General features: G+C 33.6%; 6 protein-coding genes across 11 annotated transcripts; 1 reads left to right on the top strand and 5 right to left on the bottom strand.

Annotated features, from left to right (window-relative positions):
• Positions 1–6,870: 6,870 nt before the first annotated feature.
• On the bottom strand, positions 6,871–9,291 carry LOC120769063 (zinc finger protein weckle-like). 2 transcript variants are annotated; one of them, XR_005704822.1, is made up of 5 exons: positions 9,037–9,291; positions 8,024–8,974; positions 7,605–7,957; positions 7,265–7,538; positions 6,871–7,203 (listed from the first exon to the last, which is right to left on the bottom strand). XR_005704822.1 is itself a non-coding variant. In XM_040095918.1 (4 exons), exons 1-4 carry the CDS (start codon positions 9,214–9,216, stop codon positions 7,403–7,405), a joined length of 1,620 nt encoding a protein of 539 aa, XP_039951852.1. In that variant the 5' UTR covers positions 9,217–9,291; the 3' UTR covers positions 6,871–7,402. The 2 variants fall into 2 exon arrangements, 1 of the variants encoding a protein (XP_039951852.1); XM_040095918.1 differs by having other exon boundaries at positions 6,871–7,538.
• Positions 9,292–9,696: 405 nt separating this feature from the next.
• Positions 9,697–11,591, bottom strand: LOC120769257 (zinc finger protein weckle-like). The gene is made up of 4 exons (XM_040096158.1): positions 11,348–11,591; positions 10,326–11,282; positions 9,907–10,259; positions 9,697–9,844 (listed from the first exon to the last, which is right to left on the bottom strand). Exons 1-4 carry the CDS (start codon positions 11,525–11,527, stop codon positions 9,715–9,717), a joined length of 1,620 nt encoding a protein of 539 aa, XP_039952092.1. The 5' UTR covers positions 11,528–11,591; the 3' UTR covers positions 9,697–9,714.
• A 1,020-nt stretch (positions 11,592–12,611) lies between these two features.
• LOC120769075 (zinc finger protein 2-like) lies at positions 12,612–14,599 on the bottom strand. Its single transcript, XM_040095935.1, has 4 exons — positions 14,374–14,599; positions 13,283–14,311; positions 12,874–13,226; positions 12,612–12,811 (listed from the first exon to the last, which is right to left on the bottom strand). The coding sequence occupies exons 1-4, from the start codon at positions 14,548–14,550 to the stop codon at positions 12,682–12,684; spliced, it is 1,689 nt and encodes a 562-aa protein (XP_039951869.1). The 5' UTR covers positions 14,551–14,599; the 3' UTR covers positions 12,612–12,681.
• Positions 14,600–15,249: 650 nt separating this feature from the next.
• LOC120769214 (zinc finger protein weckle-like) lies at positions 15,250–17,178 on the bottom strand. 3 transcript variants are annotated; one of them, XM_040096107.1, is made up of 4 exons: positions 16,880–17,178; positions 15,874–16,818; positions 15,469–15,821; positions 15,250–15,406 (listed from the first exon to the last, which is right to left on the bottom strand). In XM_040096107.1, the coding sequence occupies exons 1-4, from the start codon at positions 17,057–17,059 to the stop codon at positions 15,277–15,279; spliced, it is 1,608 nt and encodes a 535-aa protein (XP_039952041.1). In that variant the 5' UTR covers positions 17,060–17,178; the 3' UTR covers positions 15,250–15,276. The 3 variants fall into 3 exon arrangements, with proteins under 3 accessions (XP_039952041.1, XP_039952042.1, XP_039952043.1); XM_040096108.1 differs by having other exon boundaries at positions 16,886–17,178; XM_040096109.1 differs by having other exon boundaries at positions 16,976–17,178.
• Positions 17,179–17,736: 558 nt separating this feature from the next.
• Positions 17,737–20,297, bottom strand: LOC120768956 (T-complex protein 1 subunit delta). The gene is made up of 5 exons (XM_040095746.1): positions 20,062–20,297; positions 19,010–19,662; positions 18,805–18,944; positions 18,053–18,737; positions 17,737–17,980 (listed from the first exon to the last, which is right to left on the bottom strand). The coding sequence occupies exons 1-5, from the start codon at positions 20,165–20,167 to the stop codon at positions 17,963–17,965; spliced, it is 1,602 nt and encodes a 533-aa protein (XP_039951680.1). The 5' UTR covers positions 20,168–20,297; the 3' UTR covers positions 17,737–17,962.
• Positions 20,298–20,625: 328 nt separating this feature from the next.
• LOC120768530 (mitochondrial import receptor subunit TOM70) lies at positions 20,626–23,315 on the top strand. Of its 3 annotated transcripts, none has more exons than XM_040095261.1 (3): positions 20,626–20,828; positions 21,115–22,149; positions 22,217–23,315. In XM_040095261.1, the coding sequence occupies exons 2-3, from the start codon at positions 21,162–21,164 to the stop codon at positions 23,005–23,007; spliced, it is 1,779 nt and encodes a 592-aa protein (XP_039951195.1). In that variant the 5' UTR covers positions 20,626–20,828; positions 21,115–21,161; the 3' UTR covers positions 23,008–23,315. The 3 variants fall into 3 exon arrangements, with proteins under 3 accessions (XP_039951195.1, XP_039951197.1, XP_039951196.1); XM_040095263.1 differs by lacking the exon at positions 20,626–20,828 and adding an exon at positions 20,883–21,018; XM_040095262.1 differs by lacking the exon at positions 20,626–20,828 and adding an exon at positions 20,883–21,055.
• Positions 23,316–24,084: the final 769 nt, after the last annotated feature.

Raw genomic sequence — 24,084 nt, 5'->3', positions numbered from 1 at the left:
CCACAGTATATATAGTAGATAACCTTTTCGTGGTAGCTTTCTGAGGGGTGAATAGCGGCCATCTTGGATTTTCAGAGCTAGCAACGCAGTGCTGTATATATTAAGGCGTAAATACTTAGCAAATTTATTCTATTAAATAACAAAAACTATAAATATTGTGTTCATTCACCGTCGAACTGTCATCGTAACCGGTTGCTTTTCGCTCTGTGCTTATTGAGTTTGTTAAAACGGTATAACGGTTTGTTCTGCGTTTATATTACGCTCGTGCTTTGTTTGTGAAGATTAATTTTTTTTATCGTTTTATATCTTTTCAATCACTTAATTTTCTTAATTTGTTAAAGCTAAAATTCGCGTTTTACTACTTAATGGCCCTAGAGACCTGGAAATTAGAGAGGATAATAGGTTTTTCCCTATTATCTCCAATAATGAAAAAGAAAGAAAAAACCAAATCCGATCACGTTAGACCCAATTTCCAGAATTACCAGTCTCAAACACAGGATGATCCAAAATTTTTAGTCATGTCATCGCTGGACGACAACAAGCCATAATTCGTCATCATGCTTCGCTACGTATAAAAGGTATTCAAGCAAAATCAGTAAGAAGTAAAAGTAAAGTTACTGAGCTACGTGATGGTATACCTACTGCTCTTTGTAAATAACTGCTCAAAAGCAACTATACCATTTGCTTTCTGCAAAAGAATTTTACCTGGCGGAGGTCGCTATCAATGTCAAGCTTCATAATACTTTGAATACGGTTAAAGGCACCATATACGCCCCATTCCTGAATAACTTATCAGAAGAAGATATTGTTGATGGTCTAAAGGAGCAAGGTGTTTCTGCTGTACATAAGTTTTCACGAATTGCTGATGGCTCCCGTAATCCTACGGGTGTAGTTTTATTAACTTTTGATAAATACAAACTTCCTGAAAGAATTGATGTTGCCTGGAGGAACCTCACTGTCCATCCGTATTACCCTAATCCTTTGCGTTGTAAGCAATGTCAATTAATTGGCCACACAGCAAAATACTGCCGTAATTCACAGCTAGCATGTGTCTCATGCAACCTCCTTCCGATCATACCTCACCTGCTGAGATAGCAAGAGAATAATGTGTGCAAATTACTCGGGCGACCACCCGGCATCATCTAATGCTTGCCCTAAATATCAACAATCCAAAGAAATATTAAAAATTAAAACTATTTATAAATGTAGTATGCGTGAGCTGTTACCAAGTATAAAATTCGAATTTCTCTCATACAACTTCCTAATGCAAACTCTTTTTGCCTCTATATTTAAAATTTCCTAACCAATACTAATCAAATCAATAATGAAACAACACCTAATAACAAATCCAACAATCCCCTACCAAAACTAATCTAACAACAACTACAGACATCAATTCCATCCCTAAACAATCCCTTCCAACCCATCCTACCTCCTCTTCACTGCCAGCTATCTCAGCGCCCCTCTTTCCCCTTTATCCATCTCTGACTCTCTATCTCAATATCCTTTCCTCCTGTCCCTATCACACCCTCTCCCCACCCTCTCCTGCTCATAGAGATCACTTGCATTACCCAATTTTTCCTTCTTACAATGAAGTACATTTAGTTTAAATAAAATATTCGTAGAAAGCCCAACTTTTTTTTTTTTCTTTTTATAAGTTTACATATGATATGATTACACTTCCACAATGGAACATTAACAGTTTATGTTAATAATTATATTAACCTTAGAGTTACTTATGGGATCGTACAAATCCATCTATTATCCTGTTGAATGAAACTCCACCTATCTTATAATGCCTCAGCTTTTACCCCTAGGGCTTATGTAGGATATTTTAATAATCTCCCACATAACACCTCTGTAAAGCAGGAGTTGCCATCCCTGGGATTAGAAATCTACCTCACATTATTACTTCCCATACCCCCTTTCAATTTTTTCTTCTGCTTAGCTATTGAGATCCCTCGCCCTATAAAATTTCCAATCATCTGTGCTTATTCCCCTCCTGATCCAATCATTTTACTACTACTGAATTTTTAAATCTTATTCCTTCCAGTTCAAAATCCCTTTTTATCTTGTGTGAGTGACTTCAATGCTTAGGTCCCCTTTGGGAGACTCTGCTTCGGCTAACTCAAGGGACATAGCATTAGGGATGCCTTACTAAGATCCAACTTTCCATTATTTTAAATGATGATTCCCCCACCCATTTTTCACTCACTCTACCTTCACTAATATTGGGGAATCTTTTCCATATGAACCTGCCTCCACTCTCATCAAAATATCTTGGGTGTTGTATTGATGATCTCCATAGCGGTGATCGATTTTCCCCATCCCTTTCAAAAGTATCTACTTCTCACGCCCTCATTCATTTTTAAGCCCAGGATTCAGTTTAAACTAATGAGTTCAGCTTCGATTAAGGATAGGTTTAGGAAGAAGCCTGTTTTTCGCATTCACGTTATTTCCCCTTTTCTTCCAATATAAATCAAAGAACTACTAGAATCCAAAAAATTATACGTTCTGCTTCTAACTATTCTTTTCCCCTTTTCTTCTTCTAAACCAGTCAAGAAAGCGCTCCTCTTTGAATTGGAATAATGAGCTTTCTGCACTAAGAAATCTGAAACAGAACGCATGGCACATCAATTTAAACGTTTACGTTCTAGTGCAAACTTAATAGCCTTCAAAAATCCAATGCACTTTTTTCGCCATAAAAGAAGCTAAAGGCAGCTAAGGTTTTCATTGTGTTCCAGAATTTACGAGGTAATATCACTTCTTCTTTCGGATTCTAGAAAAATCTGGACTGATATGAAAGACTGGCTGGTTTCATAACCTTCTTCACTCCTATCACTTATTTAAATACTCCTCAGGGCACTACTACTATATCCCAAAGATATATACAGCCTTAGAGTTGCCACCCACTTTTCAATATTTCTTTGGACTCCAGAATTTCTCTTCTGATTTTTCCTCCTAGTAAACTTTCTTCTCTTTGCTCTCCTTACCTTCCTCCCTTCCACCTTATCTCCAATCAGCTGAATATTTAGATGCCGATATATCTAGAACTTGATTTTAATTTAGCCCTCTCTCGTCAGTCAAGGGGCAAGGAAACTCCGCAGCATTGATAAAATCTCTTACCTTATCATCAAGCACCTTCCTCCCATTCCTTATATCCCGTCTAGTCAAACTTTACAATAGTAATTTTTTCTCAGTACGGCAGCTACCCTGCCCTCTGGAAGACTAGCATGATTATTCCTATTTACAAAACCTAGTAAACCTCCTGAATTGTCAGCCCAGTTATCATCCCATTTCCCTTCTTCCTTGCCTTGGTAAAATTGATTGAAAAGATTATTGCTACTAGACTCGCCTGGTATACTCAATCTAATAATCTCATTCACTTTTAACCAAGTTGATTGCGTTCCAAGAGGGAGGCAGGGTACGTTGGATGCTCTCCTGCACCTATGATCACTTTATCTCTGATACTCTGTCTAAAAAAATGTAACTTCTATTCTTTCTTTAGATTTCTAAAGCATTTGACAGAGTTGGGATTCATGTAGTGTTAAGACAAGCTTAGCTGGGGTGGAGAGTGGGTTCTCATATTTTTAACTTTGTCCAAATCTTTCCTATCCAACCGTAAATTAAGTGTTATCATATCAATGTTTCATCCTCTGTTCTACCATTAGATAATGGTACCCCACAAAGGGATTACTAGCTCTCGAGTGATCCTATTTACCTATTAGCATTTGATGGAAATCAATTACCATTTCTATCAGATTTTGTTACTATCCGGCATCAGTTTTACTGTTGATGATTTAATTTTATTCTCAAAAACTTCAAATTTGACTTCAGTAACAATTACTTTCTCTGAAATTTTATTGCGTCTTTCTCGTTGGTCCTCTACTTCAGGCACATCAATATCTTTTCCTAAATCGAAACTTTTTCATATTTGTAAAAAACATCAATGTACTATCAACGCTCACATTTGATAATACTCACATTTGATAATACAAACATTTTGTGTACAGATAGTATTAAGTTCCTTGGTATTGTATTAGACTCTAAGTATACATTTAAGAAACATTGTCAGTATATAAGAAAAAGACTTTTTGTTAATTTAAATATTATTAAATACCTCTCATGTATGGCGCTCACTCATCATCAGCTTTGCTCAACGTCACTAAAGCCCTCATCTCATCTGTAATTAATTATGAGCTTGGAAATTTATGGACATCATTCTAAGAATCATCTAAAGATGCTTGCTGCGCCCTATCGTTCTTCAGTTTCGTTGTTCTCTTCGAGTGTTTCCCAACATCGCCAATTAAAAACATACTGACCAGGCTATTTCTACCTTCTCTCAAAAGATGCAGTGGAAGATAGCTTAAATAAGCTTTATTCAAAACTTTCCACATACTCAGCACGAACTTTACTATAAAAAGGACTTTCCAATCATCACTTTGCAGAAAGAGGTCTCCACAAAATACCGTCTTCTATTTTTTAAAATTCGCTTTGTTTGCTAAAAGAACCAATGAGTTGCCGCTTAAAATCGCTGCTGCCTTGCAGTAAATATATTCCACCGTGGAAAGTAAATGAATCTTCTTTCATTAGTGATCTTACTTTTCTTCGCAAAATCCATCACTCAAGCACTGTGTATAAAATCTTTCGATTTTTGGAATTATCTGCACTTCAAATCTTTTGGTTGGCAGATTTATATATACTGATGGCTCCAAATCGTCGCATACATCTTTTGCTGTAGTTGATGATAACCAACAAAGGAATATCGTATGGTTTATTATTTCCATTTTGTTCAATTTTTACCGCTGAAAGCTACAGGTATTCTCAAAGCTGTGTCATTATGCCCAACAAAACCTTAGTAAATTCATCATCTGTACAGATAGTCCTATCGTGTTTTCCAAGCTTTTAAAAACCGCAGTAACTACTAATGACGTGTTATTGGCATTAGATCGCTGTTTTTCGGTTCTTTAGCACATAGACTAAAAATAATGTGGATACCCAGTCACTCTGGAATCATTGAAATACTTTTGCGGACTCGGTGGCCTAAGGAGGTGTGCATCACTCCAACAACTACATCTGCCTTGTTTGTTAAGAGTGATATAAAACGGCTTATTATTCAACAAAGATCCACTAAATTGGCGCTTGATTGGATGAATTACAGACACCACTACTCTAGAATAAATTCAAATCGTATCAAACCATCCTTTCCGTCATCGCTTTCATCTAATTATATCATTCCATATATCAGACTTCGCATTGGCCACTCCATTATCACACACGCTCACATACTAAATGGCACTCAGATCAACCAATGCCCATTTTGCGGTTAAGATTTAAATCTATTGCATCTTCTGCAATATTGTCCCATACTTCAAACTCATACAGACTGTCAAGCTTCAATAATACTGATCCAATAATTTTATTGATGGATCCCTCAAGCAACAACATTTCGAAAATCTACAACTTTTTGAAAGACAGCGACCTTCTTCGACGCATATAACATAACCAGTCGGCCGATAGCCCATGATGCTAGTGCTGCGTATTTTCTTAAGTTTGTATAATAATTGTATTATTATGTAAGCTTTTATAAAATAAAAAAAAAAAAAAATAAATAAATATTGTTGCTCAATATAAAAGGGAATTATTTATTAATGACATATATTTACTAATATTTGATTTAAACGCCATAGTGTATCATGTTTCGCCCATAAAAATATCATTTACTGATAGTCAGATATTCTTTATGTAGAGAGTTCTTATTAATAAAAAGAATTAAAGAAAAAATTTAACATTAAACATCAAGTAATATCCCAATAAAATTGAACAGATATGCAAAGTAATTCAATATAATCACTTAAATGACGTAAACACTTACATTATTTAATATCTTTTAAAGTCTCGATCATCAAAATTTAAAATTTATATGTTGTTTAAATGCTAACACAACACCCTGATTACCATGAAAGTAGCAAAAAAAGTGTAACACAACACCCTAAGATTTTCTAGAGGTGAGTATATGTATGTAAACAATGAAAAGGTTTATTACTGTATATACTGAGCTACACACACCAACCTTTCTAGGAAGGTTACATACACACCGCAAATCGAATCGAACTGAATTTCAAGAATGAAAAGGGAAACGTCAAATTAGAAAATTTATCAGCAGAGGTGGTAAATAGAGTTGCCAATGCTTTTCAAATCAAATGACATTGAAACAACACTGTTGTAATCAGGCGTACAGGACAAAATTAAATTAATTTATTAAATGTATGCTAATTTTATAAAATGCGCAACTTATAAACTATGATGAGCCGCTAGAATTTGTTACGTTAACCAAAATAATATGATTTAACTGTTTTAATATCCGTTAACCTTATGGTACTAAATATGAAAATGCATCTGTTATAGAACTGTCATTCAAAATTATAGCAAAAATATAGGATTTAAAATTTATTTTTTATGGCAATAACTAAAGATTTTGAACAAAAACTATTAACTGCCGTATTAAATTTAAGAATAGAGCAGATCTTTTTCTCTTATCACGCACATACAGATAAAGTGTGCCGTGCGAGCGTATGGCTGCTAGTTACTTTCCATTTATATAAGTTCAAGGCCACTCGTTATCATCATGTTTCAGACAAGTACACATACATATGTAGCCATTTATGAATAACTTGAAATCATAATTAAATCTAGGAAACCACGAGACAAATGACTTTCAAAAGTTTTTGATAAAAACAAACATACTCCTGATTAACATTTATTATAATATATTGCAATAAAAAATGTTAACTTAGTGAAATAATTTAAGACTATGACTTATCACTACGATCAGGCATATGTATGTACATATGTAATTATGTCTGATTCTCCTATAAATACATTTCAATACATACTGACAATTTTGGTATGCTTAAGTGAGGCTTTAATAAGAGCATTTCAATCCGTTGTATAAAGTGGCCTCTTTTTATACATTTTCAATAACTGCAGACGTTTTAGTCATTAAAAATTAAGACTTAGTTTTAAACACGTAAACTAGAAATATAGTAGCCATTAATATATATCAATCATCATATACATAAGTGAATGTAGGTTGCATGTGTATACCCATTGACCCAGTTATCAATTCTTGGTATTATATTGTCTGTTATTTAGTCATCATCAGGTCGCCGGCCAAGAGTAATCACTTGAGCACAATCACAGCTTTGAAAAAAGTAAGGACATTAATACTCACAAAGTTTGATAATGTTGAACAAGGAAATACCGCACACACTTATGTATTATTCCCTGCATATTTTTATGTTTCGTTGTTGTTGTTGAAGCGGCAGAAAACATTCCTGAAGTAATTTCGAGGAATGGCGCCGAATTGACAACATTGGATAAAAATCCGGGCCCGCTCCGTTTACTTAGACCCGACTGTCGTAGGAACGGTGTTGTGTTTCTCCTTTACAACTGATTGGAGGTTCGGTTTTTTGCCGGAAGAAAAGTTTCCACTTTGTTTACATACCACGGGCAGAAGATTCTCAGCTGTGCGGGTACTGCAAATTAATCGATTTTTATAAATTTTGTTTTATATTAAATATATATATATGTTTATAACTTACACTGTTTTTAAAACCGCTAATTTAGGGATATTTTTAGTGAACTTCTTTTCTCCGGAAGCCTCTAAGGCCGCAAATTCTTCGGGATGAAATTTTTTTTTGTGAGTGCGACAATTTGAGCCATGGGCAAACGTTTTGTCACAGAAGTCACATGAATATGGCTTTAAGCCACTATGAAGTATTAAATGACTTTTTAAAGCTTTCACACGTTTAAATTCGCGCCCACAATAATCACATTTATGCCGCATTTCATCAGAATGCACAATCATATGACGATTCAAAGTTAAACGCGAATTCAATCCTAAACCACACTCACCGCATATATGTTTATGATCGCTGTGCATCTCCATATGCCTCTGTAAATATTTTGTATAGTATCTTATGCATACTCATTAAAGAGTAGAAGAGCTTGCATTACGTACCTTCAAACGCGCTTGATTTTTAAATCCTTTCTTACAAACTTCACATTCAAAAGGTGCATAGTCGGTGTGTATAAGCATGTGCTCCCGCAGTGTAGCTTCCGTGCGTGTACACTCACCACACTCTTCGCAAACGAATGAGCGTATATCTTCATGAACAAACTTTATATGTCGCAAAACATAATCCTTAGTTTGGAATTTTCTATCACATTGTGGACATGGAAATATACACTTTTCCGCTAACGGTCGATGTATTTTTACATGACGATTTAATTTGAATTTATATTTGAAAGTCTTCGAACATTGCGAACAAGAAAAACAAGTATCTCTTGCTATGTCAATACCGTGCTTTTTCTTCATATGAATACCATAATTACTACCCCTTTTGAAATGTAGTGAGCATTCGTTACAGAAGTATTTGTCTGTTTTTGATTCTTGATCCGAGGAATTTGGTTGCTTTTTCATCCGACTTTGTTTTTTGTATTGTTTTCCATTTGGTTCGGATTCACTATCATCTTTAATATGGTTAAGGGAAATATTACTCTCTACTTCATCAGTAGGATTTGTAATTACATCACCAATTGGATCTTGAAATTCCCTATTATATTCGCCTGCATTAAGAAAGATGCCACTCTGTAACTCGTCCGATATGATTTCATTCTTAACAATATTATCCAAGGAGTTGTGTACAAATATTTCTGGTGCAGCGGCAACAAAGATATTTTCAATAGCTGACTTTGTATCCGACCTATTAGACGTGACGAACTCATACTCAAGTAAATTATATTTATCTCGTATCACACGAAAATCTATAACATTTTTGTTGCCAGAACTTTGTATTTCGTTGTACATTCTTTGCACCATGTTAACTTGTTTTGTGAATTTGAACAAGGTCGAAACCAATGAAAAGCATTGTGCACAAAGCCAATGTGGTAAATTTTCATTCTGCTGCATCTAAACAAAATATGACAAATACAGCAATTATTTAAATACAATTTAATTACGTATATAGTTACTTGAACTTTAAAAAAATCCGCTATGAAGTCTACAAGTGTTTCGTTTGTGTCAACTGGAGTTTGATTTTGTTCTGGATATATTTTGATATTTCGTACATCGTCTTTAGCACAGAGTCTACACCAAAATTGCCATTCGGTTTCGGCAAAATTAATTCTGAAATCTTCAAATGTGTTACACATAATAGAAGATTTTATACTTTTCAAAAAATTTAAATATTAAGTTGCTTGTATTTTTTCTGGACAAATATGTATGTATATTGTATGTGTACAAATGTTTTGACAATTTGGGTTTGATTACTTCAATGTTGTATCTTTGAAACATGAGAGAAAAGGGAATAAATAATCCCCATTAATGAAAAAGTGCTAATATTCTAACATAACCACTGGAAATTTGTTTGAAATAAAAATAAGTATTTTAATATATAATTATTGAAATTATTAAAAATGTATATTTTCACAAACGATTGAAACTTACATAAAATAAAAAATGTACTAAAACTTTAATTCTATTTTAACAAGTGGTAGATCAGCAGTTGCTGATAACCCATAACTTTTGACTACCAATATGTGTTTTAACGGCATTAAGCCTTCGTCCAAGGATAATTATTTGAATATTCCAAAAACTTGTAGACTGATTAATAGACCAGTTAAGCAAAATAGTTCCGTTATAACATGCACTTATGTTTTATTTTCAATATATTGTTGTGTTTCATCTTTACAACTAGATGGGGGTTTCGGTTTCTTGCCGAAAGAAAAATTTCCACTTTGTTTGGATACCACGGGAAGTAGATTCTCAGCTGTGCGTGTACTGCAATGATTACGATTTTTATTAAATTAGTTTTTAATCGTTGTTTCAATTTGTCTACTTACACTGTCTTTAAAACCGCTAATTTAGGGATATTTTTGGTGAATTTCTTTTCTCCGGAAGCCTCTAAAGCCGCCAATTCTTCGGGATGCGACTTTCTTTTATGAGTACGACAATTTGAGCCATTGGCAAACGTTTTGTCACAGAAGTCACATGAATATGGTTTTAAGCCACTATGAAGTATTAAGTGAGTTTTTAAAGTTTTCGCTCGTTTGAATTCACGCCCACAATAATCGCACTTATGGCGCATCTCATCAGAATGAACAAGCATATGACGATTCAAGGTTACACGCGAATTCAATTCTAAGCCACATTCGCTGCATATATGTTTATGATCGCTGTGCATCTCCATATGATTCTGAAAATATTCTATGTAGTAGCTTATGTATACTATTTAGCTTATGTATTTATTTACAGTACGTACCTTTAAACGCGCTTGATTTTTAAATCCTTTCTTACAAACTTCACATTCAAAGGGTGCATAGTCGGTATGTATAAGCATGTGCTCCCGTAGTGTAGCTTCCGTACGTGTACACTCACCACACTCTTCGCAAATGAATGGACGTATATCTTCATGTACAAATTTTATATGTCGGAAAACATAATCCTTAGTTTGGAATTTTCTATCACATTGTGGACATGGAAATATACGCTTCTCAGCTAAAGGTCGATGTATTTTTATATGACGATTCAATTTAAATCTAGATTTGAAAGTTCGTGAACATTGCGGACAAGAAAAACAAGAAGAAGGATCTCTTTCTATGTCAATACCGTGTTTTTTCTTCATATGTATGCAATAATTGCTACTCCTTTTGAAATGTAGTGAGCATTCGTTACAGAAGAATTTGACTGTTTTTGATTCTTGATCCGAAGAATTTAGTTTCCTTTTCATCCGATTGGGTTTCTTGCATTCTTTTCCATTTGGTTCGGACTCACTATCTTCTTTAATATTGTTAAAGGAAATATTACTCTCTACTTCATCAGTAGGATTTGCAATTACATCACCAATTGGATCTTGAAATTCATTATTATATTCGCTTTCATTAAGAAAGATGCCACTCTGCAACTCGTCCGATATGATTTCACTCTTCACAATATTATCCAAGGAGTTGTGTACAACTATTTCTGGTGCATCGGCAACAAAGATATTTTCAATAGCTGACTTTGTATCCGACCTATTAAACATAACGAACTCATACTCAAGTATATTGTATCTATCTCGTATTACTCGAAAATCTATAACATTTCTGTTGCCAGAACTTTGTATTTCATTGTACATACTCTGTACTTTGTTAACTTGTTTTTTGAATTTGGACAAGGAGGAAACCAACGAGAAGCATTGTGCGCAAAGCCAATGTGGTAAATTTTCATTTTGCCGTATCTAAACAAAATATAACAATACAGCAATTATTTAAATACAGTTTAATTATGTATGTATTTAGTTACATGAACTTCAAAAAACTCCGCTATAAAATCTATAACCGCAGCAGGTCTGTGAACTGGAGTTTGGTTTTGTTCTGGAGATATATTGATATTTCGTACATCGTCTTTAGCACAGAGTCTACACCAAAATTGCCATTCAGCATCGGCAAAATTACTTTTGAAATCTTCAAATGTGTTAGACATAATAGAAAATTTTATAATTTTTAATGAAGTTAAATATTAAGTTGCTTGTATTTTTTCATGACAAATATATAGTATATGGCAAATGTTTTGACAATTTTGGTTTGATTACTTCAATGTTGTATTTTAGAATCATGCGGGAAACGGGAATAAAAAAATCCCCATTAACGAGAATCTGCGAATCTTGCACCATTACCATTGAAATTTTTTATGAAACTAATAACGATTTTAATACAAAATAAAAAATGTACTAAAACTTGATTTTTATGTTAACAGTGATAGATCCATGCTGGTAACATCTAGCTTTTGAACATATTTTTTTAAAGACATGCATCCAAGGATAATTAATCAAATGCTCCGAAAACTTGTAGATTAAAAAGTTATACACCAATTAAGCGGTTATGTATATGTAGTTAGAATTTTCAAATAATCCTTTATTTTTAATTTTATTTTCTAATTGTACATATGTATATTTAAGAATTCACATACAAAATTTCATATCGTTCCGTTACATATTTTCGAAGTTGCATGCAAATTTGAAAAAGGCGTTTCAGAGTGGCTGGAAGGATAAGTACCATTATCCGTAGTATCCTTATGCCATGGTCAGTATCCTTACACCATGGCCAGTATAAGCAGCTAAGGCAGCAGTAAACTTTTGAGTTTGTACTTATTGTTTGACAATGAAGTGTTGCAGAGAAATTAAAAAAATCTCTTAAGTTTCAGTGCATCGTCCGATTATGTATTCCAGGTAAGTTAAAAAAAATCTATCCTGTGTAAAGTGCATTCCAACATTTAAACGCATTTTTCTCAATATGATGTTTTCAAAGTCGGTGGCCAACATTTCTCGAAATCGGCTAAGCTGATTGGTCTCCAATGTTAACACGAGCTTCTTAAATAAATTTTTTTGTAATTAATCACCATCACCGCAAACGTACTTTTTGAGAGGAGCTCACGGAGATCAGCTGTAGACCCTTTTCAAATAAATAGTTTTAATAACACTGCCTTTAATTACAGTTAAAAAATACCTAATATTAAAATTTTTTGAATCAATAAATTTAAAAGTTTTCTTAGAATAAATTCTTTAATATAAGCTCTTTTCGTTCTTCTAACTGTATATAACCCCTTAGCAAAATACCATAGTTACGTTACAACACACATTATGTTTTATTTTCTATACATTGTTTTGTTTCATCTTTACAACTAGATGGGGGTTTCGGTTTCTTGCCGAAAGAAAAATTCCCACTTTGTTTGGATACTACAGGAAGTAGATTCTCAGCTGTGCGTGTACTGAAATTATTAAATGTTTTATTAAATTTGTTGTTTATCGTTGTTCCTATTTGTCTACTTACACTGTCTTTAAAACCGCTAATTTAGGGATATTTTTGGTGAATTTCTTTTCTCCGGAAGCCTCTAAGGCCGCCAGTTCTTCAGGATGAGACTTTCTTTTGTGAGTACGACAATTGGAACCACTGGCAAATGTTTTGTCACAAAAGCCACATGAATATGGTTTTAAGCCACTATGAAGTATTAAGTGAGTTTTTAAAGTTTTCGCTCGTTTGAATTCACGCCCACAATAATCGCATTTATGACGCATTTCATCAGAATGAACAAGCATATGACGATTCAAGGTTATACGCGAGTTCAATTCTAAACCACATTCGCTGCATATATGTTTATGTTCACTGTGCATTTCCATATGATTCTGCAAATATTCTTTATAGTAACTTATGCATACCCTTTAATGTTTGCAGTACGTACCTTCAAACGTGCTTGAGTTTTAAATCCTTTCTTACAAATCTCACATTCAAAAGGGGCATAGTCCGTATGTTTAAGCATGTGCTCCCGCAGTGTAGTTTCGGTGTGCGTACCTTCACCACATTCTTCGCAAATGAACGGGCGAATTTCTTCATGCACAAACTTAATATGACGAAATACATAATCTTTCGTTTGGAATTTTCGGTCACATTGTGGACATGGATATATTTTCTTCTCTGCTACAGGTCGATGTATCTTAAGGTGTCGTTTTAAATTGAATTTAGATTTGAAAGTTCTGGAACATTGTGGACAAGAAATGATGCTAGGTAGTGTTTCAACACCATGTTTTTTCCTCATATGTATAAGATAATTGCTACTTTTTTTGAAATGGAGTGTGCAATCGTTACAAAAGTGTTTGTTTACATTCGATTCCTCATCCGAAGAACTTTTACGCTTTTTCAGACGATGGATTTTGCTATATACTTTGCTAGTAACTTCTGAGTTATTGTCTTTTATGCTATTACTTGGAAATTCAGTACTATCTACTTTGTTAGTATGATTCTCAACTGCGCCAATGGGATCTTGGAATTCACTATTATATTTACTTAGGCGTTCACTACTACCTACTTCATTAGAAAGATTTTCAACTGCATCACCAATGGGATCCTGGAATTCACTATTAAATTCGATGTCTTTAAGAAATATACCACTCTGTAACTCGTCCGTTATTACTTCACTTTTTATAATACTATCCAATGATTTATGTTCAATTATTTCGGGTGCATCAGCAACAAAAATATTTTCAATAGATGGTTTGGTATCCGATATGTTCAACAAATATAACTCATACCCAAGTAGTTTATATTTTTCTCGGATAACCCGAAAATCTTCAGCTTTTCTGTGACCAGAATTTTGAATTTCGTGGTACATACTCTGTACTCTGTTCACTTGATTTGTGAATTTCGACAAGGTCGAAACCGATGAAAAGCATTGTGCACAAAGCCAATGTGGTAAATTTTCATTTTGCCGTATCTAAACAATATAAGACAAATACAGCAATTATTTAAATACAGTTTAATTATGCATATAGTTACATGAATTTTAAAAAACTCCGCTATGAAATCTACAAGTTCGTTTGTGTCAACTGGAGTTTGTTTTTGCTCTGCATATATATTGATATTTCGTACATCGTCTTTAGCACAGAGTCTACACCAAAATTGCCATTCGGTTTCGGCAAAATTACTTCTGAAATCTTCAAATGTGTTAGACATAGTAGAAAATTTTATACTTTTAATATTAAGTTGCTTGTATTTGTTCTTGAGAAATATAAATATATTTAAAAAATTTAATTTCATCTTTTGGTAAGTAATTTGCAAATATGTATACAAATATACATAATATAATATAAATATTTTAGTAAATGGAGTATGACGAAAAAATCTAATTAATTAAAGATATTGTGAAATGTATGGAGGAAGCCATACAAATTGATTCAGACGATAGTAAAAAGGGTGATATATGTTTGTTTCAATAAATAAAATGTATTTCTTAATTGACAGAGCTAATTAATATATAAACAAATGTTTTGACAATTTGGATTTGATTATTTCAATGTTGTATTTTGAAACATGAGAGAAACGGGAATAAATAATCCCCATTAATGAAATGTGCAAATTCTTGTTTTCTTTACTATAAGAAATTTTTATGAAATAAAAGAGAGTATTAATATAAAATTATTCAAATCTTTAAGTACGTACATACATATATATTGACAAAAGATTAAAACTGACACAAAAAAAAAAAAATGAACTAAAACTTTAATTCTATGTTAAAAAGTGGTAGATCAACAGCTGCTAATAACCCACAGCTTTCGACTATCAATATGTGTTTCAACAGCATTGAGCCTTCGTGCAAGGATAATTATTTGAATACTCCAAAAACATGTAGACTGAAATTAATACACAAGTAAATCAAAGGGATTTCGTTATTACATATACTTATATTTTATTATCTATATATTGTTGTGTTTCATCTTTACAACTAGCTGGGGGTTTCGGTTTCTTGCCGAAAGAAAAATTCCCACTTTGTTTGGTTACCACAGGAAGTAGATTTTCAGCTGTGCGTGTACTGTAATGGTTACGATTTTTATTGCATTAGTATTTCATCGTTGTTTCATTTTGCCTACTTACACCGTCTTTAAAACCGCTAATTTAGGGATATTTTCGGTGAATTTTTTTTCTCCGGAAGCCTCTAAGGCCGCCAATTCTTCGGGATGCGACTTTTTTTTATGAGTACGACAATTTGAGCCATTGGCAAACGTTTTGTCACAGAAGTCACATGTATATGGTTTTAAGCCGCTATGAAGTAATAAGTGAGTTTTTAAAGTTTTCGCTCGTTTGAATTCGCGCCCACAATAATCGCACTTATGACGCATCTCATCAGAATGCACAAGCATATGACGATTCAAGGTTACACGCGAATTCAATTCTAAACCACATTCGCTGCATATATGTTTATGATCGCTGTGCATCTCCATATGCCTCTGTAAATATTTTGTATAGTATCTCATGAATGCTCCTTAATGCTTTACCTACCTTCAAACGTGCTCGATTTTTGAATCCTTTCTTGCAAATTTCGCATTCAAAGGGTGCATAGTCGGTATGTATAAGCATGTGTTCCCGTAGCGTAGCTTCCGTGCGTGTGCACTCACCACACTCTTCGCAAATGAAGGAACGTATATCTTCATGTACAAACTTTATATGTCGCAAAACACATTCCTTAGTTTGGAATTTTCGATCACATTGTGGACATGGATATATTTTCTTCTCTGCTACAGGTCGATGTATCAATATATGTCGTTTTAAATTGAAACTAGATTTAAAAGTTCTGGAACATTGTGGACAAGAAATGATATTAGGTGGTGTTTCAACACCATGTTTTTTTCTCATATGTATAAGATAATAGTTCCTGCTTTTGAAATGTAATGCGCAATCGTTACAAAAGTGTTTGTTTACATTCGATTCCTCATCCGAAGAACTTTTACGCTTTTCCAGTCGATGGATTTTGCTATATACTTTGCTAGTTACTTCTGATTTATTGTCTTTTATGTTATTACTTGGGAATTCACTACTATCTACTACGTTAGTATGATTCTCAACTGCGCCAATGGGATCTTGGAATTCACTATTATATTCGCTTTCATTAAGGAAGATGCCGCTCTGTAATTCATCCGTTATTACTTCAAGTTTTACAATACTATCCAATGATTTATGTTCAATTATTTCTGGTGCATCAGCAACAAAAATATTTTCAATAGATGGTTTGGTATCCGATATATCAAACATAAATAACTCATACCCAAATAAGTTATATTTTTCTCGGATAACCCGGAAATCTTCCGCTTTTCTGTGTCCAGAACTTTGTATTTCATTGTACATACTTTGTACTCTGTTCACTTGATTTGTGAATTTGGACAAGGCCGAAACCGATGTAAAGCATTGTGCACAAAGCCAGTGTGGTAAATCTTCGTTCTGTCGTATCTAAGTAAAATATAAAAATAGTTCAATTGTTTGAATAGAAAGTAATAATCAAAATAGATACATTAACTTTAAAAAACTCCGCTATAAAGTCTATCAGAGTGGAATTTGTGGCCAATTCAGTTTTGTTTTGTTCTGGGTATATATTGATATTTCGTACATCCTCCTTAGCACAGAGTCTACACCAAAATTGCCATTCGGCATCAGGAAGGTAACCGCTGCAATCTTCAAAAGTATTTGGCATGATCACTTAAAAATTTGTGTTATTATGTTTATAAATATTAAACATTGTCTAGTTTGCAATGTAATCAAATTTATTTTGTTGTTTGTGATGGAATTATGAATGGGTAGAGCGATGCAGGTGTATGTAAATTACTTTACCATGGTAAATAAGTTTGACAATTTGGTTTAACTCAATGTTGTATTTAAGAGTATAAGAAAAACGGGAATAAAAAATCCCTTTTATCAAAAGGTACCTGAAAAATTTTTATATCGAAACCAATTTATTCTATTTAATAGAATTATTTTGATGTAATTTAAAATAAAATTCAAATATTCGACAATTTTTTTAATATATCGCACAAATTTTTTTTATAAATGAATCAAAAAATTAAAAATCAAACTATTATTATATTGGTGTGGATGGAAAATTACAAATTAATAATGTAATGTTTTTTAATAATCGCATACTAATCTCGAATGAATTTGACTACATTAATGCAAAATTATAGAATTAATAATCGTAACACAACTGATTTTATATTTTTTCTTCTCACTATGCAATCAGCTGTTATTTTGCTTTTAAGCAGTATGAATTTATAGCAAATATCATTATTCTGGCTCAGGGGTACACATACCTTTACCCTGGTTAGAGTATTCCCAGGAAATATTGCGTTGAAGTAACTCATTAATAACACAAAATTTAGTATGTAGTTTAATCAAAGCAGCAAGTATATTTTGTTTATGTAGTATCGAAATTGAATGAACAGTTTGCGGTTCTTTAACCAACAAACATACATATGTACTTATTAAGTTCAAGTAAAATTAATGATTAATGCGAACCGAACAAAAAATGTTTAGAAATAGACTTCACAATGTATTGGCTTAGTAGTCCATAAGTTCCTTCCAATATTAGTTTGAGATATATTTAACTCATGGTGTTAACCTAATAGGGTAAAGTGAAAAAAAAATTAGAAATCAACACAAGATACATATGAGAATGAATTCATCTACTTACGATATCATCAATCTTTAGAATGGAACGCACTGTTTCTGTAGACAATGAAATAGCCGAAATACTGACCAACAGTGGTTGTAACACATTTTCAGTCAAGATATCGGTGATAGCACCCTTGCGCACATTAATACCAGCAGTCTTCTCACCTTGTGCATGGCGATTTCTCAACTCAGTTACAGTTGCAATCGGGTTAAGACCAGCATTCTCAGCTAAAGTTGATGGTATAACCTCTAGTGCATCAGCAAATGCACGGAAGCAGTAAGCATCAACACCTTCAACGGTTTGCGCATAGGCAGCCAATTGTAAAGCCATTTCTATTTCTGGTGCACCACCGCCAACAATTTGTGCACGCTTCTTGACTAAACAGCGCACTACGCAAAGTGCATCATGCAATGAACGTGCCGCTTCCTCAAGCACTAATTTGTTGGAACCACGACACACAATAGATACTGTACGTCCCGGATTTTGTATGCCCGTAATTTTTACGAATTTTGTAGTACCACTTGGCACTTCCTCGACTAAATCAGCATTTATCAGATTTTCAGCAACAAAATGGTCCAACGATGCAATAGGACGGCAATTTAGTGTCTTGCAGACAAATTCAATGTCTTCGCGCTCAACATCCTTAACTACAAGGCACTTGATTTTGTCCAAGAAATGTTGCGCCAAATCAGAAACAGCATCTCTGTAAAAAGGCATATCGATTCAAAGATAGAATCCCATTTTATGTAAATTGTCTTCATGTTATATACCTTAAGATTGATTTTTGCACCAAAAGTACGTTGCAGCCTGCTTTTTTGATTTGCTTAACAATGTTTAAAATGTATGCACGTTCCTCTTTCAATACACGATCCATAGCAGCATAATCTGACACGATAACATTGTGATCCATCTAGTAAAATATATATTTATTAATTATTATGAGAGCATGTTATTTGAATTTTAATTAAGGCTTACATCAGTTTTTGGTGCCGAAATGCAGAATTGTATCAAGCCAATTTTTGCTTTTTCTATACGCTTTGGTGCATTTGTTCCAGCCGAACGCGAAGTAAACACCAAACCCTCAATCAATTCGGTATCCTCGACGGTGCCACCAAGACTGCGGATAACTTTAATATTTTTCAAATCAACAGCTCCCTCTTTTCCTGGTTCTGTTACTTTGAGTACAGCATCCACAGCGAGGGGAGCCAAAAGACTGCTCTGTTGAGAAACTACTTTGGAATTCAATGAAGTTGATGCACTTTTAATGAGTGTATCTCTATCAGTTAACTCGATTGGTGTTGACATATCCGTAAGAATTTCAATAGCTTTGTTTGCACAACGTTGGAACGAATCGGAAATTGCAGTAGGATGAATACCCTTATGCAATAACTTTTCACACGCTTCCAATAAAGCACCAGCTATGACAACCACTGAAGTTGTACCGTCACCGGCCTCAACATCTTGAGCACGTGATAGCTCTACCAACATTTTTGCAGCCGGATGGAGTACATTCATCTGTTTTAGAATGGTAGCACCGTCATTTGTAATCGATACTTCTCCATTTCCGGCTTGAATCATCTTGTCCATACCGCGTGGACCTAAGCTGGTGCGAATAGCATCCGAAACGGCTACAAAGAAAACAAATATTTGTTGGTGTTACAATGAGTAATGATATTGAATAATGACGTCACTAGAAACTGAATATGAAAAATTTTGCATACATTTTATTTATTTCTAATATATATAGGCATATTTTCTTGATTTTCCGTATTTTTAAATGCGTTTGGTATGAATCACTTTGACACACACCCTATTATAGAAAACAAGAAAGGAATTTTCTAGACAGCTGTGCTGTGTGCTTTGACGCCGCCATTGCATTTTTTGTTGCCATCAACCAACTGGTATAATTTTTCATTAAATATAAAGTTCCATACACATTTTCTTCACAATTTACAAATTATTTCTGTCGTTGATTGTAAAATAAATGAATCTTTACTAAATCAACCAAGATTTTATAATTTTCTAACCTTTTGCTGCCTGAATATTTGAGAGACGCACATCAGCCGGTTTTGATTTATCTTTAAAGGCTTGGCCTTTTGGTTTAACCGGAACGAAGTTTGCTTTCGGAGCCATTATTCTTTTGGCTATATGATTTTATTCACTTTTTATTTGATTAATAAATTTTTATTCACGATTTTCACGGATTAAAATCACTAGCGAACACCGAACAAAAATCCAACACAGAAGAAAACCTGATTCGAGTTTTTCACTTTTTTCACGGTTAATTGTAATTTTGACAGCGAAACTGTCAGTAAAGAAAATGCCAAAAATCATGTTACCGGTTTTTTATTCTACATATTTAAAATATAAATATTATGGAATAAATGTTAAAAAAATTTCATAAATTTAAAAATGTAGACTTTAAAACAAATTATGTTTGGATATTATATATATATAAATAACTGTTTTTCAATTTAATTCAGCTTAAAAGTTAAAAACTGATTACACCCAGCCGCTCTCTGAACGTAATAGATTTCGTTTACTTTAGGTTGTTGTGCAACTCTGTATACACATGTCAAATTGCACTTATTTCTTTTCCAGCTATCTTCTCACCGATATAATCAGTATATTCGTTCCTTCGTGAGAAAAACAAATTAATTCATGTATAAAATTCTCATTGAAATATAAGGATCAAGCTCATGACAATCAGAAATTAATACGTGCATTGCATTCTGCCTCAAACTACCGAATTTCGGCGTAACTACTAGCGGGATTGTTGAGTAAGAAAACAGAGGTAAATATGTATGCAAGCATGCATTCCTTCCGCCCAGTACACCGGTTCCTTCTTGATTTAGTTGCCAAAAGAAAAATCGATTACCATCTTTTGTTTTTATGATCTTGGGCGCGATGTTGAAATAAAAAAATTAGCACTAACGTGATTACCAGTTTCTTATCTACACACACCACACTGATGTAACGTCAAGGTGCGAATGCGCTAAGTGCGTTATGAACTGTTATTTTGTTAGTGAATTTATTGATATTATATATTGTAAAATTCAAATATATTTTGTATGTTTTAGAGAAAACTTTATTGGTTATTCAAGACGTAAACCAGTACAAACTAATTATGGCATATCGTTACGGTTCTATAAGTTTAACACGATGGCAATTAGCATTGCTGATCGGCACACCCGTCGCAATTGGTTTAGGTGTCTACATTTACCGGAAATCTATAGAAGAAAAGAAATCAATCGGCGATAACGATGCGGCTGATCGTAAGAAAGGACTATCCACCAAAGACAAGCAACAAACCTTATCTATTGATGGTACTGGCGAAGATAAGGAATTAGAGCGAAAGAAAAAGAATGCCGAGTTGGAAAGTGAAAAGTTGTCACCTCTAAAGGAAGCTACCATGTACAAGAATGAAGGCAATGTTTGCTATCGTAATGGCAAGTACGACGAAGCAATCTCGTTTTACGATAAAGCCATAGATAAATGCCCGATTGAAAATCGTACTGACCTTGCAATATTTTATCAAAACCGTGCTGCATCGTATGAAATGTTAAAAAAATGGAATCGTGTTAAAGAAGATTGCTCGCGTTCACTTGAATTCAATCCTCAATATGCGAAGGCATATTATAGACGCGCTAAAGCACACGAAGCCACAAATGATTTGATGGAATGTTTAGATGATGTGACAGCGACCTGTATATTGGAAATGTTCCAAAATAACAGTACAATAATGTATGCAGATCGCATACTGAAACAAACTGGCCGTGAGGATACTGAGCGCGGTCTCAAAGAACATGTACCGGTATTGCCATCAAGTAACTTCATTCAAACTTATTTGCGTTCATTTGTGGCGGATCCTCTTGTAGGCATATCCATTGGCGATGTAAAAGAAGGAGTGGAGTTGAAAGGATTTGCGCGTGCCAAACAAGCTTTGGACGAAATGAAATATGAAGATGTGATTTCAGCTTGTACGGAAGAAATCGAAACATCCGAATCTGAATCACAATATAAAAGTGAAGCTTTGCTATTGCGTGGCACATTTTATTTGCTTTCCGGTAGCTTTAATGCGTCTCAGCAAGATTTTGATGCTGTGATAAATAACGGTACTTAAATTTATATTTTTTTCTTGGGTGAATTTTTCATGTATACACATATATTGTTGTATTATAGCCGATGCTGATGTTGCGTTACGTGCAACTGCTCTTATTAAACGTGCCTCGTTATACATACAGAAGGAAGAGAAGGATTTGGGCTTAGCTGATTTCGATGCCGCCGCCAAATTGCAACCGGATAATCCCGATATTTATCATCAACGTGCGCAAATTTATATACTGCTCGATCAATTACCAGAAGCATTAAGTGAGTTTGAAAAAGTAGTGAAATTGTCACCAAATCACGCAATGGCCTACATACAGAAATGTTACGCCGAATATCGTATGGCATTGTTGTCTCAGGATCAAATGCGCCTTATGATCGTAATGAATGAATTCAAAAACGCCATTGAGAAATTCCCCGACTGCATTGAATGCTATAGTCTGATGGCACAAGTTTTGGCGGATCAACAACAATTCCAACAAGCAGATCAATTTTATGAGAAAGCCTTAAAGTTAGCACCAGAAAATGCATCGCTCTATGTACATCGTGGTGTAATGCTACTGCAATGGAAAGGTGACATCGACAAAGCGATTACATTAATTAATCAAGCGCTAGAGGTGGACAGTAAATGTTTATTGGCATATGAAACATTAGGCACTATTGAAGTACAACGTGCTAATCTAAATCGTGCTGTGGAACTTTTCGAGAAAGCTATTAAATTATCAAAGAGCAAATCAGAAATGGGTCATTTGTACGCTTTACGTAATGCGGCGGTTGCTCAACTAAATGTTACACGCAAATTAGGTATTGATATGTCAAAAATATCAGCGTTAGCGCAGCAAGGAATGATGCCGGCAGCTGTTTAAAGAGCACAGTGTAGAAATGGATACTTAAGATATTTACAAAGTAGATCCTGTTTCAACTTTCTTGCAATATAACTAACTAAACATAAAATAGTTTTTAATAAGTTAAGAAAAAATCAAACTGCAGCAAGAAGTCTCCAAGCATTTCTCCTCCTGAAAACGAAACAGTGGCCTAGAAAGTATATTCATTGCAGTATTTAAAGTTGAATATATACAATTTCGTAAAGTGTTAATGCTTTGGATTGTTTTTTTTATATTTTAACTTTAAATATTCGCAAAAGATTGATACTGTTCTAATATGCGGCATAAAAGTATATGCGTTATAGTATAAGTAATAAGTATGTAACAATCACAAACTGCTGGATACAGATATTTTAAAAAATTATAGCAATTTTGTTGTGTAGCATTGGCCTTGTTAATTGTTCGAAAGTCATATTTTTTTAAATTTTTATTATAATGAAATTTTGTTTTGTACATGCTATTCAGGACATCTTGTATACATTCAGAAAAAAATATCCCATTACCTATGTATGTACGCTTAGATCATTGTTATTGATAAAAATAAATAAATTTAATACTAATACGTTAGCCCATTATTTAAAATTGGTTTAATTATAAATAATTTTGCATAAATTGTCAGGGGCAAAATTTCTTAATGCAGGTAAGTTGATTCTATGCTTAAGTACCTATTTATACAAAGTCAAATAAAAACACATTACTTTTGTGTCCGAAATGAATTTGAAACTGCTAAAATCACACAATCTCCGCATAACCTCAAAGTTGAATATCCTTGATATTTACGACATCTCGTCATATCGTTATATATATATATTAATGTTTCCGTTGTTACAAATGTGCATATTGAAACTTGCATCCGGTTACTTAAGGTGTTCTAAAGACGAATATTGAATAGCTATGCATTCTTACAGAATTCGTTGTGCAGTATGATTACAAAAATTTCTTTTATTACTATTAATTAACAATAAGTAATTTAATATTTATTTTATTTTTGTTTAATTTTACTATATCAATGTTTATGAATATTATTTTTTGCTGATTTATGTAATAGAACAAAAATTA

Source organism: Bactrocera tryoni, chromosome 2 (genome assembly GCF_016617805.1).
Source record: "Bactrocera tryoni isolate S06 chromosome 2, CSIRO_BtryS06_freeze2, whole genome shotgun sequence".
NCBI classification, from domain to species: Eukaryota; Metazoa; Arthropoda; class Insecta; order Diptera; family Tephritidae; genus Bactrocera; species Bactrocera tryoni.
This window is presented reverse-complemented; position numbering and strand designations above follow the sequence as displayed.

What these genes read in the sequence shown, in the direction of transcription:
- LOC120769063 (XM_040095918.1), bottom strand. Translation starts at nt 9,216, where the DNA reads ATGTGTAACACATTTGAAGATTTCAGAATTAATTTTGCCGAAACCGAA. An exon ending in CGGATTTTTTTAAAGTTCAA is followed by an intron (nt 8,975 to 9,036) that starts GTAACTATATAC and finishes TATTTTGTTTAG; the next exon opens with ATGCAGCAGAATGAAAATTT. An exon ending in AAAATCAAGCGCGTTTGAAG is followed by an intron (nt 7,958 to 8,023) that starts GTACGTAATGCA and finishes AAATATTTACAG; the next exon opens with AGGCATATGGAGATGCACAG.
- LOC120768530 (XM_040095261.1), top strand. Translation starts at nt 21,162, where the DNA reads ATGGCATATCGTTACGGTTCTATAAGTTTAACACGATGGCAATTAGCA. An exon ending in TGATGCTGTGATAAATAACG is followed by an intron (nt 22,150 to 22,216) that starts GTACTTAAATTT and finishes GTTGTATTATAG; the next exon opens with CCGATGCTGATGTTGCGTTA.
- LOC120768956 (XM_040095746.1), bottom strand. Translation starts at nt 20,167, where the DNA reads ATGGCTCCGAAAGCAAACTTCGTTCCGGTTAAACCAAAAGGCCAAGCC. An exon ending in AAATATTCAGGCAGCAAAAG is followed by an intron (nt 19,663 to 20,061) that starts GTTAGAAAATTA and finishes TTTTCTTTGTAG; the next exon opens with CCGTTTCGGATGCTATTCGC. An exon ending in GTGCAAAAATCAATCTTAAG is followed by an intron (nt 18,738 to 18,804) that starts GTATATAACATG and finishes GCCTTTTTACAG; the next exon opens with AGATGCTGTTTCTGATTTGG.
- LOC120769257 (XM_040096158.1), bottom strand. Translation starts at nt 11,527, where the DNA reads ATGTCTAACACATTTGAAGATTTCAAAAGTAATTTTGCCGATGCTGAA. An exon ending in CGGAGTTTTTTGAAGTTCAT is followed by an intron (nt 11,283 to 11,347) that starts GTAACTAAATAC and finishes TATTTTGTTTAG; the next exon opens with ATACGGCAAAATGAAAATTT. An exon ending in AAAATCAAGCGCGTTTAAAG is followed by an intron (nt 10,260 to 10,325) that starts GTACGTACTGTA and finishes GAATATTTTCAG; the next exon opens with AATCATATGGAGATGCACAG.
- LOC120769214 (XM_040096107.1), bottom strand. Translation starts at nt 17,059, where the DNA reads ATGCCAAATACTTTTGAAGATTGCAGCGGTTACCTTCCTGATGCCGAA. An exon ending in CGGAGTTTTTTAAAGTTAAT is followed by an intron (nt 16,819 to 16,879) that starts GTATCTATTTTG and finishes TATTTTACTTAG; the next exon opens with ATACGACAGAACGAAGATTT. An exon ending in TTAGCGGTTTTAAAGACGGT is followed by an intron (nt 15,407 to 15,468) that starts GTAAGTAGGCAA and finishes TAACCATTACAG; the next exon opens with TACACGCACAGCTGAAAATC.
- LOC120769075 (XM_040095935.1), bottom strand. Translation starts at nt 14,550, where the DNA reads ATGTCTAACACATTTGAAGATTTCAGAAGTAATTTTGCCGAAACCGAA. An exon ending in CGGAGTTTTTTAAAATTCAT is followed by an intron (nt 14,312 to 14,373) that starts GTAACTATATGC and finishes TATATTGTTTAG; the next exon opens with ATACGGCAAAATGAAAATTT. An exon ending in AAACTCAAGCACGTTTGAAG is followed by an intron (nt 13,227 to 13,282) that starts GTACGTACTGCA and finishes GAATATTTGCAG; the next exon opens with AATCATATGGAAATGCACAG.